General features: G+C 43.9%; 1 protein-coding gene across 3 annotated transcripts in view; it reads left to right on the top strand.

Annotated features, from left to right (window-relative positions):
- Positions 1-17,682, top strand: part of ATAT1 (alpha tubulin acetyltransferase 1) — a 32,968-nt gene extending 15,286 nt beyond the window's left edge. For 2 of the 3 annotated variants that reach the window (XM_061619153.1, XM_061619154.1), the window contains exons 8-12: positions 918-989; positions 1,914-2,133; positions 13,923-14,020; positions 15,226-15,277; positions 15,842-17,682. In XM_061619153.1, coding sequence (XP_061475137.1) covers positions 918-989; positions 1,914-2,133; positions 13,923-14,020; positions 15,226-15,277; positions 15,842-16,190 — 791 coding nt within the window. In that variant the 3' untranslated portion in view covers positions 16,191-17,682. The other variant, XM_061619155.1, reaches the window with a different exon arrangement.
- The last annotated feature ends 1,089 nt before the right edge of the window (positions 17,683-18,771 follow it).

Here is an 18,771-nt window from a genome sequence, read left to right as displayed (position 1 = left end):
CATAGTTAATTATGCACTGTATGAAGTAGTGCATTCTTTTCTCTGTCCTGAACCTCCCACAACTCGGCTTCAATGGATGACCCTGGGTTCTAGCGTTATGAAAGAGGGAGAAAAAGTCCACTCTTTCTACACTGTGCATAATGTTATAGTGTTATATACCTGGGCCCCTAGACTAAAAGCACCAAACATTGTAGTATTTACTTAAATTAATAAGAATCCCTTGTATTGCCTTCAAGTCAATTCCGACTTCTGGCGACCCTATGAATAGGGTTTTCATGAGGCTAAGAGGCAGTGACTGGCCCAAGGTCACCCAGTGAGCTTCATGGCTGTGTGGGGATTCGAACCCTGGTCTCCCAGGTCATAGTCCAACACCTTAACCGTTACACCACACTGGCTCTCAATAATCCCTTACCGTGGACTTTTTGTGTGTGTGTGTGTGGGCGCTTGAAAGTAATCATTTGAAGTTATAGTGGAACAAGCATACTGCATCTGACAGGCTGTGGTTTGGCATCTGCCAAGTATCTTAAAATGGTATGGTGATTATGCTAATTACATGTACCTGATTAGGGTCCTCTAACTACTGACAGATTTCCAGCATTGCTCTTGGAATTTCCTGAACACATTGCCTACCCATGATCTCACTGATTGAGATCTTTCAACAATTAAGGGCTGCCATTCATGAAATCATGTTCTTTCTCCTAGGTTAATTCTTATATAATCAGCTTCCGGTTCTGTTAACCATTCAATTTAGAATTGCCATTCATTTGGTTGTCCAGAAAAATCTAAGCTCTTAAAATGCCAGCTCCTGAGAACTGTGGCTAATATATCTGGAGGCATCTTCTGGTATTGGAGTTCTTTTTTTTTTTTTTTTGCTTCCTCAAAAGTTTACTCTTCCTTCCCCCCCCTTCTCTCCACAGCTCCAGTAAGAAAGTTACCCCCAAAACGTCACGAGGGGGAGATAAAACCATATTCCTCATCGGACCGAGAGTGTAAGAGATCCCTAACTGATCCTTCTTCTGGACTGGGAAGTGGGTTTGAGCAATTCTCTTTTAGAGGGAAGTCTGGTGAATTGATGTCCAAATTGTGGGGACAAGTTGTAAAGCTGGGGAAAGAGAGCATTTTCTTGTTGGTTCTCTTGGGTAGGATGGGTTAGCTGACGGCATGAGGCAAAGGAACATGTGTGCTCCTGGCTTTGTGGTACTTGTTCCAGTAAGGTCACATGGCCCCACCTAGGATGGGACAGCTGTCCACTTTAAGAGAGGCCCAAGAGTAGGAGAAGTGCCAAGTTGGATCTGAAATCAGAGACTGACTTCAGTCTGAAGAATTCCATTCCTTGACTCTACAGCCCCTCCAAGCTTGGACACTCAGCATTCTCTTTAAGGAAAAGGGTTCCCTTGCTAGGAAATTAGCTACAAGATCCCAAGTTTCCACCACTGCCTTTATTAGAAAGTGCCAGCTCCAAATTGCTCCCCTAACAGGATGTCAGGGACGCGTTACATAGCGAAGGAAGTTCCTAACTTTTGCTAGATAATAATAACAGTGTCATTTCTTACCTGCCCTTCACCTCGAGGACCCAGGGTAGATTACAACAATTGAAAATAGGTCTTTCAAAACAATTTACAACCACAAAAAGTAGGGCGGGTCCTACAAGTATACATCTCAAGCAAGGATGCAACTGTTTTTGAGCTTCCCAAAGTAGGACTGACCACAGAAAGGGCAGTGGTTTGCTGGGCAGCACTAGCTTATATCCTTGGCTTGAGAGCAAGCAAGTGAGAAGGTAAAGGTGGTGGTGATGCTGTGGTTTTGAAAGGACCCAGAGTGCCTGCATTTGAGTAAGTGACCTCTCTCTGTAATATATCTTGGGTCTGTCTTGGAACTGGAGGACTGAACCCCCTTCTCTCTGCTTCTTGTAGTCCTGAAGGAAGAAGTTGAACCTCCATGGCCCTTCAACCAGTCTCGTTCGCTGACCCGCTCTAGCAGTCTGGGGAACTCCCCCGTGCGGGGCTGCCTCAAGCCTTTCCTCAACGAGCAGGAGCTGCTCAAGAACCTGCACCTCTGCCCTCCCCACTCGACTGCTCACCATCTGATGAATGGTGAACCCGGAGACCCGGCTTCACAGAGGCGGAGAACCAGGTACGGATGGAGGTGTGGGGTCTCTCGGAATCCTGCAGTCAGTGAGAAAGAGTGCTGTGTGGTTGTGGTGTGTGTAGCCTTATTAACAGAGCTGTGCATTCCCGGCAACCCAACTTTGCATCCAGGCAATCCAAATTGTTCACAAGAAAAGATGACTTCTGCAGCCTTTATAAATGATACAGAATGCATTGATTTGTGTAATTTGGCTTGTTTTTTATATAATTTATTCTGACTTTGCTAAAGTGGGGTGGAAGAAGAGCTATGCAAGGTACTGGATCCCCATGTTGCAAATAAGTGAAAAATGTTATTCAGCAGTTTCTCTGGCTTCTGAGACTTCACCAGGCATTGCCCACAGGGCTGTGGAGTCAGTATGCCAAACCTTCGATTCCGACTCCTCTATTTTTCTACTGTCCGACTCCAACTCCAGCCAAAATTGCTTCCGACTCCACAGCCCTGATTGCCCACATGCTGTTGAATGCAACTTCATACCATTAGGGCTAGAATCTTGCTTTATTTATTTTATTTATTTATAGAAGTACTTATAATCAAACTTTCATAAAAGTATATCAAGGCAGAAATATAATGAGTAAAAGCATCAGTAAATACTGGTTGTTTAAAAAGAGACATTCATATTGTGAAGCCCTGTCTAAACAATACAGTTTTCAGAAGATGTCTTAAAAGAAGGCAGAGACGGTTCCTGCTAAATCTCTCCTGGCAGGGAGTTCCACAGGGCACAGCCTGCCACACTAAACACTCTAGTCCCTAGTGGAGGCCAACTGAACCTCAGGGGTGTGGGGAACCACTAGAAGTGCCCCATCAGAGGATTTATAAAGATAAAGTTAATTCTTAGGGAGAAATAACTCCATGCTTGGTATCATATTCTCAGCTTCTTTGGCACTTCTGTGAAATTGAGGCATTCACACAAGGGCCTCAGCTGTGTATGGCAACCTTAGATTCATGGCTAACCCTGAATGAGGTGTGGAAAAGTACAGAAAGTGATGATGAGAATGAGCTCACCTGGATAAAGGGAAAAGAGAGGGCCCTGTGATTTGCCCAGGAATGATCCACAGATTGGTTCTCTGTTATTATTACATGGCAGAATCAGTTGGCCTCTCAGGATTTAATCCTTCATGTTATTTCTTTGGCCCTAGATGGCTAATTACTCTGTGTGGTGTAGGATTCCACAGATTTCTATATAGCAGAATTGGTCTTGATCATATGCAGGTTATGAAATGGGACCAGTCAGTTGTAGCCTGTTAGCGTGATTGGCATCTGAGATGCCAGAAGGATGCTAGTTTTGAACTTGGATCATTGAACGCTACATCAGATTAAATTTGATTTGTTTGTTGGTCTTGAAACCTGGACTGATTAAATTTTGTTTGGTTCATGTGCTCCCTGCCTTATCTGTGAAATATGTGCCAGTTTTGCATGTCTAGGCTATATTCCCCTCAGTTTATGGCTGTTGGTTTGCAGGAACTCCAGTTTTTAGAAGTGTGCATTGCATATTTTCCATGAATGCTTCTGAAGTTGCTTTTTAAAAACCTGTTCTGCTTGTATGCACTCTCACCTTGGATCCTCAGAATAAAGCATGCCCAAGGTCATGTTTTTCCATCTAGCAGTCATAGAATCTGATATGCTGACTTTCTTTGCTATAATTTAATTATAAAGACAAAACAAGTTTCTAGATCTCATGGCTGCAGATAAATGGTTAAGAGAAATGTAGGCAGTGCCCTGGGGAGTTTCATAAATCAGGGGTTCCAGAAAGGGTTTCAGTGCCCTACACAGCTCTTTATTCTCTTTCTATGGCAGCATCCTTGTTTCTTTTCTTAATTGTTGCCATCCATCATCCCAGTCCTTTAAAAAAAAATCCAGATTGTTCCACCCAGGGATCTTAGAAATGAAATAAACAGTAGGCACACCAAGAGTATATTTTCTCTCAAAAGTGGTTAAATCCTAGGAAACTCAAGGAGGCTCCATATGTATGGGTGAGTAATTTTATACCAGCAACTATTGTTTCTTGCTTTGATGGTATTGCCTCTAGTCCTCATTGTTTTGTTTTTGGGCCAATGACATCTCTCCCTGCTCTGATGTATATTCTGTTATTGTAGAACTTGGATCTGTTTGTGACCATTGCTATTACTGCTGTGCTACATTTAACCCAGCATCAACAGTTTAACAGATTCTACCATTTCAGAGTACCATTTCTGTATTAGCATCATTATTCTTGGAAGAGAGAAGTTGTCTTCAGTATCTTAACTCAATAGATGCTTTCCCCACTGTCTATTTGGGGTCTAACCTGTATTTCTTTCTTTTTTCTGTTTCCAATCCCCCCTTCCTTTCTTTTCTTTCTCCCTTCCCCTCTCCTCCACCAGCTCCCTGAATCGTGCTGAAAACAGCCATTGATCGCCGGTCTCTGCTGTGTCTCCAGTCATTGGGCCTCCATTTGTGTCTTGAGTTCTTTCTAGCAGCGAGATTTGGTTTTACATCCAATTTCCTCATCCCTTCCTTTTTATAAGCTTTATGAATAGAGCCTGTAAGGATGTGGGTTTATTTATATAGTGAGTGTATGTATGTTTTAGGTCTTACTTCACTTTTTTTATGCCAAGATTTCCAAAAGCCCTTAAGAAAGGGAACCTAGTTGCATTTTTGGAGAGCAGAACCAATTGCTAGGCTTTAAAGAAATAAGAAATTCAAATTATTTTTTAAGTTGTGCTTCAGTTCCAAAGTGGCCAGAGTTCACAGCTGGGATATGGTGTTCAAGGTAAATAACCTTCCTTGTTTTGCCACTATGGTCTGCTGCCTCTTGCCATATAGACCTGCCTGGTGCAGGTCAGTGGTCTGTGGTGACCTGCCAATCATGGATCCAAAGAAGATGATGTAAGCTTATTGTAAATTACCATTTAGTTTAGAAGATTTCTCTTTGAAAAACAGGCCACAGTGATTAAACAAATGGTTCTCAGATGGCAGATTTACGGTACTGTTAAAAACAATGAAATTAATTAAATGGTTATAGTCTTAGCACCATTTAGGCAGGTGCCATTTTGGATTTACAGTGTTAGGCAACATCTGGCCTTCTCTCTGTGGTTTTTTGACTGAAGACAAGACAGTTTTATTTTGGAGCTTCAAAGAGGCATCAGCCAGTGGTGCATGCATATCCTGCTGTTGTCTCTGGAGGTATATTATTATTATTTCTTATAATGCTTCAAAAGCTTGTTTTCTTTTACATGGGGTCTGCTACTTTAGCAGTGCCCAAGTCAGAGGAACTGTCAGCAGTCTCGTTTTAAAATGATGTTTCCCTTGAACGTTTGGGTAGTTAGCAGAAATCCCTTCTATTTTCATCAAGTATTCTAACAAAGTGGGCTGCTATCTATGAAAACCTAGGGCTACAACAGGTGTTGTTTTAACCTTTTAAGGCACAACAAGGCCCCCTGTTTTCTTTAATTTGATACATTTTATCAATGACTGCATCTAGAATAATTGTTCTCAGGCATCCAGACACAGCTTTTGTGAAATAGAACAGAGCTGGTTTGCTCTCTTTTTAAGACTGTCCATATGCAATGAGTGGCTAACATACGTAGAGATGTGGACAGGTGAGGAATGATTTTTTAGATAGATGTGTGAGTAAGCTAGGAACTGCTGTGAACCTATTTGCAAGGCTGGACTGGGGGTGGGCACTAAGAGGCTCCATGAAACCCCATGGCTTTCTTATCTGCCTCCTCATGTAATCTCTTTCTTTGAAATAATGCCTCGTCTTTGCCCCCACCCTCGCCATTACGCACCCCAGACACTTTCTAGATGCTCATTGCCTTTACCTTGGAACGAGAGACAAATGAACATGATTTAAAGTATATTGAGTCAGACCATTGGTCCATCTAGCCCAGTGCCATCTAATTTGACTGGCAGCCTCTCTCCAAGGTCTGTGATGGAAAGGGGCCTTTCCTAGCCCTGCCACCCGAGATCCTTAACCTGGAGATGCTTGGTCTGAGGCGGGAAAGCTGTGGCTCTCCAGATGTTGCTGCCAATTCCCATCCTCCCTGGCCATTGACCGTGCTGGCAAGGGCTGATGGAAATTTGAGTCCAGCAACATCTGGAGAGCCACTGTGAGAGGGATTGAGCCTGGGGCCTTCTGCATGCGTGCAAAGCAGGCTTCTGCTCTCCCTTCTCCAATAGACCCCTCTAGAAGTGGGAAAGGTCCTGTAATGCATCCTTTGCAATCAGAGTTGAGCCCAGCAATTGCCCCAGCTGTTCACAGCTAAAATCACCTGGGGCACTTCAGTGTTTCTTCCCCCTGCCACCCCCAAGAGAACTCCTAATGAAGTTATGAATGGAGTCAAAAATACTTATGGAGGCTCCGTTTAGTGTAGTTACAGTGAGAAAGTGGGAGGGAAATCTGGTTCCATTATTCCTTTTAAGTGCAATATTCTTTTTACCAAGTATCCATAGAATGTGCTAGTAGCGGTTTTACTCTTTCTCCATCCAAATGGTGAGAACGTTTTTTTTCTTTTTAATGTCCACCTTCCTGGGGGGCCAGGCCAAGCATCTGTAGAGAGAACTGAATAAATCCCACTACAGGCCTTCAGCTCCCCAAAACTGTAATTCCAATCCATTGGGTTACTCTAATCCTTCTCTGCAGTTCCAGCCCTGCTTCATTCTTTCATCTTCTTCTGCTTTATGATCTACCAATTGTGTTGCCTTTAGGTTTTTTGGACGTTTGTATGTCTGTATTGTGTTTTGCCCTGTACACCTTTTAGAATGGGACAGCAGTGCCCCTAAGGCGGCCCGATGTGTTTGCTTTGCAGCTTAAAAGGACACGGATTTGGCAATTGGAAGCCTACAGCACTTGCCTCTGTGCTTGCAAAGCAGGAGAAGTCCTTACAGGACTATAAATGGATGCCTCCGCTTGAGAAGCAGAAGCTCTGTGCTGTGTTTTCAGATTTGGGAGCAGAAATGGACAGGTTCAGAGGGTTGAGAGGAGGAAACTTGAGGTCCCAAGAATGAGAGTTGGCTCTTGAGTGCCAGGGAGGGGGAATTAGACCCTAGCGACAAGAAAGTGAAAGGTGCCAGACATGCAAACTGGAGAATTATTATGCCAGAGAAGCAATTGTACATACATTTGGGGCTGTGTGTGCTAGAAAAAAATGTGCCAAGGCAGCCCAAACTCTGTGCCAGGAAAAGCAGCAACTCGTTGATCAACTTGCATACAAAGTTGCTTCGCTTTCATAACCAAGATGTTTACTTAATTGATAGTTGTAGTAATATAAGCAGCAATGGAATGATAGAGCTTGTGCGGTATGGTGGATGGGATGTTGGATGATGATGGGGAAAACCTGGGTTCAAATCCACACTCACCCTTGATGCTTCCTGGGTGACTTTCTCTCTTTGTCTAACCTACCTCACAGGGTTGTTGTGAGGATAAAATGGGGACAGGAAACAAATGTAATGCGTGCCAGCCCGAGCAACTCGAAGAAAGGGTGGGATAAAAATATAGCAACAATTAAAATTCAGGGCACTGAAACTCTGCCTTCTGACACCTGTCTTCTGCTCAGATCCTCCACTGGCTTTAATTCTGTCTTCACAGATGGGCTCACAAATTTGCTGCTGTAACTTAGGTAATGAAACCTCCGTCTCAAGATGCTAAATTCGGAGCCAATACTGTATTCCTCATGAGTGCTGAAATGGCAGAACTGTGAAGTACATGCAGTCAGTCCAGTATATGGTGCACTCATTGACACAGTTTATTTTGTGCTCTCAGTGTAACTAGCACCACTGTGTAAAAAGAGGCAGGGCAGGAGATGGTAAGTCAGCGGCAGACACAGTTAAAGCACTGTCAGTCATCCTGTGTGGTCTGCCAATTGTCCTGTGTGGCAATGTGGGCGGTTCCTGTCTGTGGTTATACCTCACATAGGCTGGGCATGTAACCATACCCTTGTTGCATGGTTGGACCATCAGGCAGGATGGATTCTGTTGTAACAGGAGACCACTATGCTTCCTCGCTTGAGCGCATAGGAACTGCCACCTCATCTTGCTTTTGGTTTCTAAAAGTGGCCAGCCAGTTGCCCCCAGGAAGTTCATTAGCATTCTTGGATTTCTTGCTTCTCTTTAGCCTCTGCTTCTGGTACTTGGAGGCATGCTTGCAATTCCATTTTAAGTTCTAATTTCTAATAGCTGGTGATGTTCCTATCCTCCATGACTCTGAGTAATCCTTTCTTTTCTTATTTTTAAAAAAGACAACCAACCTATTGGCCAACTAATTTCTTAATGGCTCAGGCTGCTTTTAATTTTGGTTCATAACAACTTGCTCTTGGACCAGACACTTGAAGGATACTGAGCTTCAAAAGCAAGTATTAATATAAACTTCAGGGCTGGTCCTACCATTAGGCAAAGTAAAGCAGTTGCCTCAGGCAGTAGATGCTGGGAGGCAAAGAATGGCAGTGTGGTGTTGGAGACTGGAGCTGTGTGTGCTGGGTGGCCAGCCTTGCACCCTCTAAGTTAGCTTACCATCATCTGGTCAGGAGGTTGCCCCATCACCATTGTCAAAGTAAAGATTCTTCTGTATGTGAGGGCATGTCATTGTGGACTTAAGGCAACGAAATGTCTTGGAGCAGCCCTGATAAATGTATCATATAGCCTTGATAGTTAAAAATAGCTCTCCAAGTACAAATAATAATAATAATAAAATTTTATTTGTTAGTCGCCTATCTGTCCGAATTAACGGACACTCTAGGCGACTTACAACAGCATAATAAAATACAATACACAATTCAAACACATTCATCAATTAAACTAACATGAAAACATCAATTAATACATCAAAACTAATCCACCTCGAAGTTCCTGTAGGCCTGCCTGAATAGCCAGGTCTTTAAAGCTCGGCGAAAACTCATCAGGGAGGAGGCATGTCGGAGATCGTAGGGGAGAGAATTCCAGAGGGTGGGGGCCACAACCGAGAACGCCCTCTCTCTGGTCCGCACCAGCCGAGCTGTTTGACCGGTGGGACGGAGAGGAGGTCCTGCGTGGCTGATCTTGTAAGGCGGCCTAATTGGTGATACTGGAGGTGGTCCTTCAGATATACCGGGCCGAAACCGTATATGGTTTTAAAGGTCAATACCAACACCTTGAATTGGGCCCGGCAAACCACTGGTAGCCAGTGAAGATCTATCAACACCGGGGTGATATGTTCCCGGCGACGGCTACGCTTAATCAAGCGTGCCGCCGCATTCTGTACCAGCTGCAGTTTCCACGTAGAGCGCATTACAATAGTCTAAGCGAGAGGAGACCAGGGCATGTATCACTCGTGGGAGCAGATGTACAGGAAGGTAGGGTCGCAGCCTCTGTATCAGATGTAATTGATACCAAGCTGCCCGGCTCACTGCCGAGACCTGAGCCTCCATGGACAGCTGGGAGTCAAGAATGACCCCTAGGCTGCGGACCTGGTCCTTCAGGGGTAATCTCACCCCGTTAAACACCAAGTCGATGTCTCCCAACCTTCTCTTATCACCCACGAGTAACACCTCAGTCTTGTCGGGATTTAGCTTCAGCCTGTTCTCGCCCATCCATCCACTGACGGACTCCAGGCCCTTGGACATGGTCTTCACAGCCAACTCTGGTGAGGACTTAAATGAGAGATAGAGCTGAGTGTCATCCGCATATTGGTGACACTGCAGCCCAAATCTCCTGATGATGGCTCCCAGCGGCTTCACATAGATGTTAAATAGCATGGGGGAGAGGATAGAACCCTGTGGTACTCCACAATTAAGAGGCCAAGGGTCTGAAACCTCATCCCCCAATGCTACCTGTTGGTACCTGCCTGAGAGATAGGAATGGAACCACCGTAAAACAGTGCCCCCTATTCCCAATCCCTCTAGGCGATTTAACAAGATACCGTGGTCAACGGTATCAAAAGCCACTGAGAGATCCAGGAGGACGAGGAAGGTATATTCTCCCCTATCCAACGCCCTCCTCATATCATCTACCAGGGCGACCAAGGCTGTTTCAGTTCCATGTCCAGTCCTGAAGCCCGATTGGAATGGATCTAAATAATCCGCTTCATCCAAGTGTGTCTGTAGTTGTTTAGCCACCACTCGCTCTATCACCTTGCCCAAGAATGGTAAGTTGGAGACATTATATCCCTATTCACTAGATGCTGAGCACAACTTGGGGGTGGCTCTCTTCATCATTCTTGTTGGAAGCTATTTCTCTCTTGGAGCATCTGGCTCATCACTGTGACAGACCCTTAGATGAGGATGATTAATCTGATTTACTAGTCACTTGTTACCTTTCATACAACACCTACAATTCAGATTATATGAGAACTGGTTTGACCTCGCATGGCAATTCTTATGTCTTTTATCACATCCCCAGTTCCATCATTATAACCTATGCAACTGCTCCCCACAAACCTTTCCTAACTGGGGAGAAAAATGAAGCTAGCTGTGGCAGCTGCTTGGAGAGGAAGTCCATGCCAAGGTAGTACATTGCTTAGTATCTTAAGCCTGTCCCTAGAGTGAAGCTCATGAACCCAAGTAATGGCCCTTATTCCTGACCACGATAGACTCTAAAGCAGCTGAGATGTGGAGAACTCCCAATGTACCCTTTCTCTTTTAAAATTCAGGTTAGGCCGCTTGGCAGCATCCCTCCTTGAAGCTTGCCCCTATCAGTACCTTTCTCTACCATCCCTTCTTACCAAAGCACCCAAGACTCTGAACTGTCCTTGGCTGTTGGTGTCTGGCATGGAAAATATGAACTTTTGTTTACATTTCAATAAAGTTTGGATTTTTTTTAAAGTTTCAATAAGTGGTCTTGTCTCTGTGTTTCACATCTGCTAGCTTCTAGAATAACTAAGTCCTCTTCTTGCCTTATAACGTCTCTTCCAGATCTCTCCTGTAATGTGTGCATGTATGGTCCAGCTCTGAAGAAAATCCAGTGTTGGAGCAGGTGGGCCTCTAAAATTTGAGGCTAAAGTGGGCATCTTGCAAAATTATATATCATCAGCTCAAGGATCCCATCTTCTTGGACTGGGTGTAGATTTTATTGGCTTTCCTCATTCTTCTGAAATCTGGCCACTTGGGGTGAAGCTTCTCAGTAACTACCTCACTGCAGAACCACCTGCAGTTCAGAGGCAGAGCAGTCTTGGAAGCCATGGGAAAACCCCTTAATTCGGTAGAAAATGCTAGGGGATAGAGTGACATCAAAGAGGCCAAACATAACCTTGGAAGTTGAACCTGGAACTAGATGTTACAGCTATTTATCTGCAACATTTATATACAGTAGGGCCACACTCTTGGCAGGTTAGGTTCCAGACCCCTGCCGAAAAGCTAAAAGCACCGAAAAGCGGATCAGCTGGGGGTCTAGAACCTAACCCACTGATTGCGCCGGAAGAGAAGATCAGCTGTAGCGCGCTACAGCTGATCTCCTCCGGCGAGATCAGCTGGAGCGGGGGGGGGGAGGTCTCATCACGCTGGAAGAGGAGAAGATCAGCTGGAGCACAATACAGCTGAACTTCCTCTCCTCCTGCAAGATCAGCTGGAGTGCGGGGAGCTCCAGCTGATCGCCCTGCTGGCGCCGTATTAGCAGAATGCTGAAAAGTGGGGTGCCAAGAACCAGGGCCCTACTGTACAGTAATAACTCAGTTAACAAAGTCGATGCGTTCCTGGACATATCTTTAACAGAAACTTTGGTACCAGAGGTAGGAATAACATGAATAGGGATAGGTTCCTACACCCACTCATAGATGGTGGTGGCAACTTCAACAGGGGCTTTAAAGGATGCCTACCCAGCACCCTCCCACTCCTTCCCCTCGTCTGAATCATATTGGATCCTTCCCTCCCTAGCTCTGGGAGAAAGCAAGAGATCTCTTTAATGCAAAGCATACAGGTTTGTCAATTTCACCCTAGCAAAGCAAAGGCACAATTTATTGATAGCAATGCGAAGACACATGCTGGTCAGTTTCACCTTAAAGCAAAGGCTTAGGCTTGTTAGTTTATTGATAGCAAAGCAAAGACAGAGGCTGGTCAGTTTTGCCTAAAGGCACAGGCTTGAAAGTTTTCATGTAGCAAAATGAAGTTGATCAGTTTCACCTTAAAAAAAAGCCTTCCTTAAAAGGAGCTTCCTTCCTGGAGGATTTGCTAACTGAGGTATTAGAGTACCACCTTCTCTGGTAACGCCCTCAAGGTGGTTTACAGTTTCAAAGAGTGGCTTATGATCTGACAGGAAAAAGGTGAGGAGGAGGAAGAGAAAAAAATATTTGGTACAGTTATGAGTCTCTTGACTTCCTATGTTTTCCCTTCAGCCGCCAATGCTGTAAGGTGGGAAGAAGCAGGATAGCAGGAGAGAATAACACTGAATAAACATCACAGGGGAGAGCAAAACATGGAGGCATAGTCAGGTGTGAGTTGAGAGGCTTTGAAAGGTATAATTCTAGACACTGAAGAACTGTTGGAAGAGAAGTGTCTGGAATCTTGGGTTGGGCAGTGCCTACTCTTGGGGCTTCTCGTGGCCCAAACTGGATAGAAGTGATATTATGAATCGTGGATACAGAATATGGGGCACTGCCTTATCCTGCCAGATTGTTGGACCTTCTAGTCAAGTGCTGTCTGCTCTGCAGTATTTTCCAGCTCTATTCTCTGAGAATGTTTAACTGAAGTTGCCATGGATTGAGCCTGGGACCTTGCAGATGCAAACCAGCTGCTCTGCCATTTGATAGAAATTGGTTCAGCGGTGGCATAAGTCTACGATGGTGGCTGAGATGACAGTGCATCCGATACAAAACAAGACCCCTACGTTCAAGCAGTCACAAAAGAACCGTGAGCTTCCCAGCATCTTGGATTCTGTCACAGCTTTTCCTTACGCAAGGGGCCCCTGATACCATCATCCACCAATGGCCAAAGAGACACGGTCCTGCTTTTTTCCTTTTCCAGGAATTGGTGTAGAATAGTCAGCAGAACTGGGATTTCCTAGGTTCAGGGTCAAGGCACAATTGAATAGAGTATTGACACTGAATGCAAAATCCCAGTTCAAACCTCTACTTTTCCTTGGGTGAATAACTTGCCTCTCTTGAGCTCACCTTAATGTACAGCGTTGTGAGAATGAATTGGGAGGGATGATGTAATATAACTTTTCCCAAGTACAAGGGAAATTCAGTTATGATGCTGCTTGCTTCTCTCACCCCCTGCCCCTCCAGGAACTATCCACTCCTAGTAGTGTAGTGGCAAATTCAGAAGTGCAGGGTCTCTTCATGTTAATCACAGCCATGCCTCCTCCCTGTTTTTTTTTTTTTTTTTGGTTTTTTTTTTTTGCTGTGGGGTTGAGAAGGAGATCCTTGATAATTCCTAAGAACTAATAAGCATGAAAGAGAAGAGTGTTAGCTACTGAGAAGAGTCTTCTCAGTGTTTGGCTCACCTCCTTTCACTCTTGATTGGCTCCAATCCACAGGAAATGACAAGGAAGCATGTTAGAAGACTTTTCTCAGTGGCTAACTCACTACCCTTTCATGTTGATTGGCTTGTAGGATGCTGGAGACATTGGGACCCTGCTCCCAAAAGAGTAAAGGGTCTAAGACCCCCCGAGACCCTGCACGACTACACCCCTGCCCACTCCAATATCATTCCTTTTGAGCAGGGAAAAAACCTGGCCCCTGCTGCCTGGATTTCATTCTGTGCACCTTTTCTCTACAATACATCCCTTTGTCCTGTTGCAGCCTTGCTTGGCGTTGCCATTCTTCCCATTGCTTCCTTCTGTTGCTGCCACCTCATCTCCACCCTCCTGCTTGTCTTTCGCCTCCCATCCTCTAGGACATGTGCTCAAAAGGATATCCTGATGGCTCAGAAGTGTTCTTACAGCCGCTTTGAGAACTTGGCCCCGGTTGCGGAAGGCGCTGATAAAAGAGCAAGTGAGTGAAGCTTGGGTCCGGGGGAGGATGGGGAAAACGTCTCCAGATTGATAGCCAGATTTTTCTCAACAGACTGGGTGGAGCAAGTAAATGTCCATTGCAGCACGGGACCCTTTGGTTGTTTCCAGGGCTAGTCCTGCTCGGAGTAGACCCACTGACATAACTAAGAGGTTCATTAATTTTAGAGGGTCTACTCTGAGGAGAACTTAGTTGGCTACAACCCCTAGTCCATAAAGGACTCACTTAGGCTGAAATCTTACCCCACTTACCTGGGAGTAAGCCCCATTGAACTCAGTAGGGGTTACTTCTAAGTAGATAGAGGATTGTGCAATATGTAATTAACATTTCTGTAGCAGATCTTGGTGCACAAAGACCTTTACGGTGCTTATTTATTATACCTAATTATTATTAACACTTTCAAAGTGCTTAAGACTTTCTAAGCACTGTACAGATATTAAAAAATATCAGTCTAATACACACAATACAAAAGGGAAGCAAGCACTGAATCTTTTTTTTTTCAATTCTTGTTGGTCCATCTAGCCCAGTGCTCTATATTCAGACTGGCAGCAGCTCTGTGCTGTTTCTCCTAGAGAGTCATTTTCTGGCCTTTCTACCTGGATCCTATAACTGAAAATGCTGAGGATTGAACCTGGGACTTTTATACATCCAAAACAAGTGCTGTAAACAATATTAGGCTAAGATGAACAAATAATCTCACCTATTTACAAGGTGCAACTTCCTATTTGGAAAACAGTGGCCTAGATGTCCTCTCCCTTTTTAAAGCAAGTTGTAGTTTTCAGGGCGTGTACCCAACTAAGTTCTGTTCAGAGGAGACCCACTGAAATTAATGAACTTAATTTAGTCATGTCTATTAAATTCAATACGTCTAGTCCAAATAGAATAGCGTCGGAAACAACCCTTTGAATTTTGTCCTCAGTGTTAGATTCTGTGCTTGTGAAGCAGATCAACTGGTGAGGCTCTAATTGGTGGAAAATATACTTTATTACTAGCTCTTACTTGGTAATGTCTGAGGCAGATGCATTCTTACTCAAGAGCTCTTTTTGCCTAGCTCTGATGCTCCTTTCTTATTTTTCTTTTAATATAACAGCTGCCTTCCAGTACAGAGAATGGGGGCGTGTGGGAAATATTGCAGTATCTGCGCTAGTGAAATGCTATATGTGCCTGGTCTCTTCCTACTTTTCTAGGTGACTTAAAGGACAACTTTAGCCCACCAAATAAGCTGCAGGAATCAGAGAGGTAATTTCTACTCCCCTGCCCCATGACTTTTGTTCCCATAGGATTGCAGGAAGCTGTTCCACATGCAGGACTATCTATCCTAGTTAACCTACCTGATTCAGCCGGCAGTGGTGCTGGAAGTTGCCCCTGTTGGCATAAGCATACGAGGCAAGATACTTGTTGGGGTGTGTGGGCACTGACCAGAATTGGCTGTCCAGAGTGTCGGATGGGCCTCCCAGCCCATCTGGAGATGCCAGGGATTGGACCTGGGGCCTTCTGTATGCAAAGCAGATGCTCTAACAAATGAGTAACATGTGAATGAGATTTATGTGATGCATGGTTGGCAGCAGTATGCTTTCTAACTGGAAACCACAGGAGGGGAGAGTGCCGTTACACTTAGGTCTAGCTTGCGAGTTTCCCAGAGGCGTTTGGTTGGCTGCTGTGAGAACTGGGTACTGGACTTAGATGGGCTTGATGCAGCAGGCTGTTATGTTCTTACACTTAACAAAGTGCTATATGAAAACTAAGTATAGCCACCATTACTTGTACCTTCAGTGATGATATATGAAGATGTTTTTTCTCCAGTAGGCCAGTCAGCACCACCATCAGCCACACAGAACCAGCCAGCCTCAGACAGATAGGAGAGACAGCCCATCCTTCTGAAGAATTTCCACATCAAAGGATGGAGCCCCAAACTCTTGTTGCTCCAGCCCTTCCAAAAAGAACTAAGGACCATGGCGCTACAAATAGCCAGTCCTCCTGCAAAAACAGCCATCATATGGCCAGACTCTCCCTGCAGCAGAACAAAGGATGGTACAACAGTCTGGCCAGGCACCCGTGGCAGATGAAGCCACTATGGACAGTAGCAGGAAGTCCCTACGAAGCTAAATGGATCCACCACAATTATATGTATCGTAATACCAGACCCTGGTGAGAGGAATGGATTGTGACCGTGGCTGTAGTGTTGAGCCAACAACAGTCAAACTTGTTAATATGAAGAAGAGGACTAAGCTGGCTTAGCTTCATCTGTTGCCTTGGATCAAACCGTCTTACCTGGTGTTCCCCAGCCCCCTTGCATTAGGTCAGGATAAAGTGCCAACATATCCATACTCCTTTTCCTTCTGCCTTGGAAGGCCAGTAGTAGCATGCCATTTACTGTATTTCTCTTACCTTTATATGTTACCTAGTAACTTTTTATTTCCTGCCAATTGAAATCCTACTTATTTCATCGTTCCAAACTAGTGTTTTAATGAAAGTTCATTTAATGAGCTAGTCCTGCATTTGAAATATTTGAAATTTCCTTTTAAAAAAAAGTTTCTGAAGTCTTATAAAATTCAAATGCCAGTGCTGAAAGTTGCCAGCCAAATTTTATTATGATGCCCGCTTATCTGTCTCTAGACCAAACATTTGAACTTAAAAATTGAATTATGACAAACATTATTCAAACTGTTACACCATCCTAAGATATTTCAGTATAATGTTAAATATATCACAAACTAAGCAAGGAGAGGCCACTAATCTTCTGTGCCTTTGTCCTGAATATGAAGACTGTTGGGAAGAAAATATTGGAAAGGGATAAACAATATGTGCAATAAATCAACTTCATCAAATTTAATCAAAAGGAATTTAGCACTCCTAGATCTGCTTAATCTAGATTTAAATCTCCACATAGGAGAACCTTTGGGATGTGTGATTGAGTGTATGCTGTTAATCGGGTACTTCCAGTCCCATTCCACAGATCTCTGTTCAGCTCCCTGTGTTGGCTGCTGTTACCTGACACAAGATTTAATATTAGTTACAGTGGGGCAAAGCATGACAAGAGGTGAAGTGGCTTTTAAAAAGGCTTAAAGGTGTGACATACTTCATGGCTGATCACTGCTTTTCCTTTGAAAATAATTGATCCTGATCTTTTCCCACATGGCACTCATATGATGTTTTAAAGGGGGCAAGCAGCAGTCTTTGACTGGGAACTTAAACCATTTGTCTTTTGAATGTAGCAGCCACACCCATTTAGACAGAGACTAATTTAGGCCACTGCCTTCAGACCCCAGTGTAAGGGGTAGCAGCAGCTAAACCCCTGAAGTGTATTGGCAGAGGTAAGTCAGCAGCCTGCCCAAACAATGTGGGGTGAACACGAAGGCTCAAAATGTACTTATGTTTAAAAACATTTGAAACAGAAGTGCTTCCATTAAGAGTATGCCACACCTTAGCTGGAGATACAGAGCAGGTTTTAAGATGACCTAATGAAAACACTTAATGTTGATTGTAATGAGACTGAATTGTGTCAACTTGTGTCAGGCACTTTAGTTCACAAAATATCATTTTTGTGATGCATTTTTGTCTCTGTTTTGCCATTTGAAAAATGTGATTGTACATGTATTAAAATACTGAATGCCATTAAATATAGTTTAAATGCCAGCACAAAAGTTGGTCTCTTCCTTAAGCTAGGTGTGTCTGCTGCAGAAGATGTTTAGATGTAGGTGGTACAGATTATTTCACATAAATATGTGGCGGCGAAACTGCTCACTGGGGCTGGGTATCGCCAACATGTCACCCCGCTGCTGAGAGAATTGCCCATTTGCTACCGGGCCAAGTTCAAGGTTCTAGTCTTGATATGCAAAGCCCTATACAGCTGAGGACCAGGATACCTGAAAGACCATCTTCCCCCTTACATACCCAGTCGATCACTGCGCTCTGCAGGTGAGGGCCTCCTGCAGATACCATCTTATCAGGAGGTTCATTCTGCACAATATAGGAAACGGACCTTTAGTGTGGCGGCACCTACCCTGTGGAATTCCCTCCCCTTAAATATTAGGCAGGTGCCATCTCTGTTATCTTTTCGGCGCCTTTTGAAGACTTTCCTCTTCCAACAAGCCTTTTAAGTTGAGACCTATCCCAGTCTGCGTCTGTCTTGGAATTGCTTTTTAATATTTTTTAAAACCTTTTTTTAAAAAAACAATGTTTTTTAACCTTTTTTTTAAAAAAATATGTCTTTAAAACTTTTTAAGAAAATGTTTTTAAAGTGGTTTTGTTTTAATGTATTTAAAGGTCTGTTTTTATGATGTTTTAAAGTGTTTTTAGTGCTTTTGTTTGCCACCCTGGACTCCTGCTGGGAGGAAGGGAGGGATATAAATCAAATAATAAATAAATGAAATGAACGCAAGGGTGACCATGCAAGTATTTTTTCAACCTTGCACTGCTTTCAGGGGCATGCATAATATATTCCAACAACCTATTTTTTATGCTCACAGATCCAGATGACAATGCTGTGATTAGTAGGAGCCAGCATGGGTTTGTCAAGAAAAAATCCTGTCAAACTAATCTCATCTCTTTTTTTGATCAGGTCGCTAGCTTAGTAGATGGTGGAAATGCTGTAGATGTCATCTATCTAGGTTTCAGCAAAGCGTTTGACAAAGTCCCCCACAACCTTTTGATTAGCAAACTGGTCAAATGCGGACTAGATGGAAATACTGTCAGGTGGATTCACAACTGGTTGGAAAACCATACTCAAAGAG

Source organism: Rhineura floridana, chromosome 3 (assembly GCF_030035675.1).
Source record: "Rhineura floridana isolate rRhiFlo1 chromosome 3, rRhiFlo1.hap2, whole genome shotgun sequence".
Lineage (NCBI taxonomy): Eukaryota > Metazoa > Chordata > Lepidosauria > Squamata > Rhineuridae > Rhineura > Rhineura floridana.
Note: the sequence above shows the minus strand (reverse complement) of the source record. Positions and strands in the feature narration are given on the sequence as shown.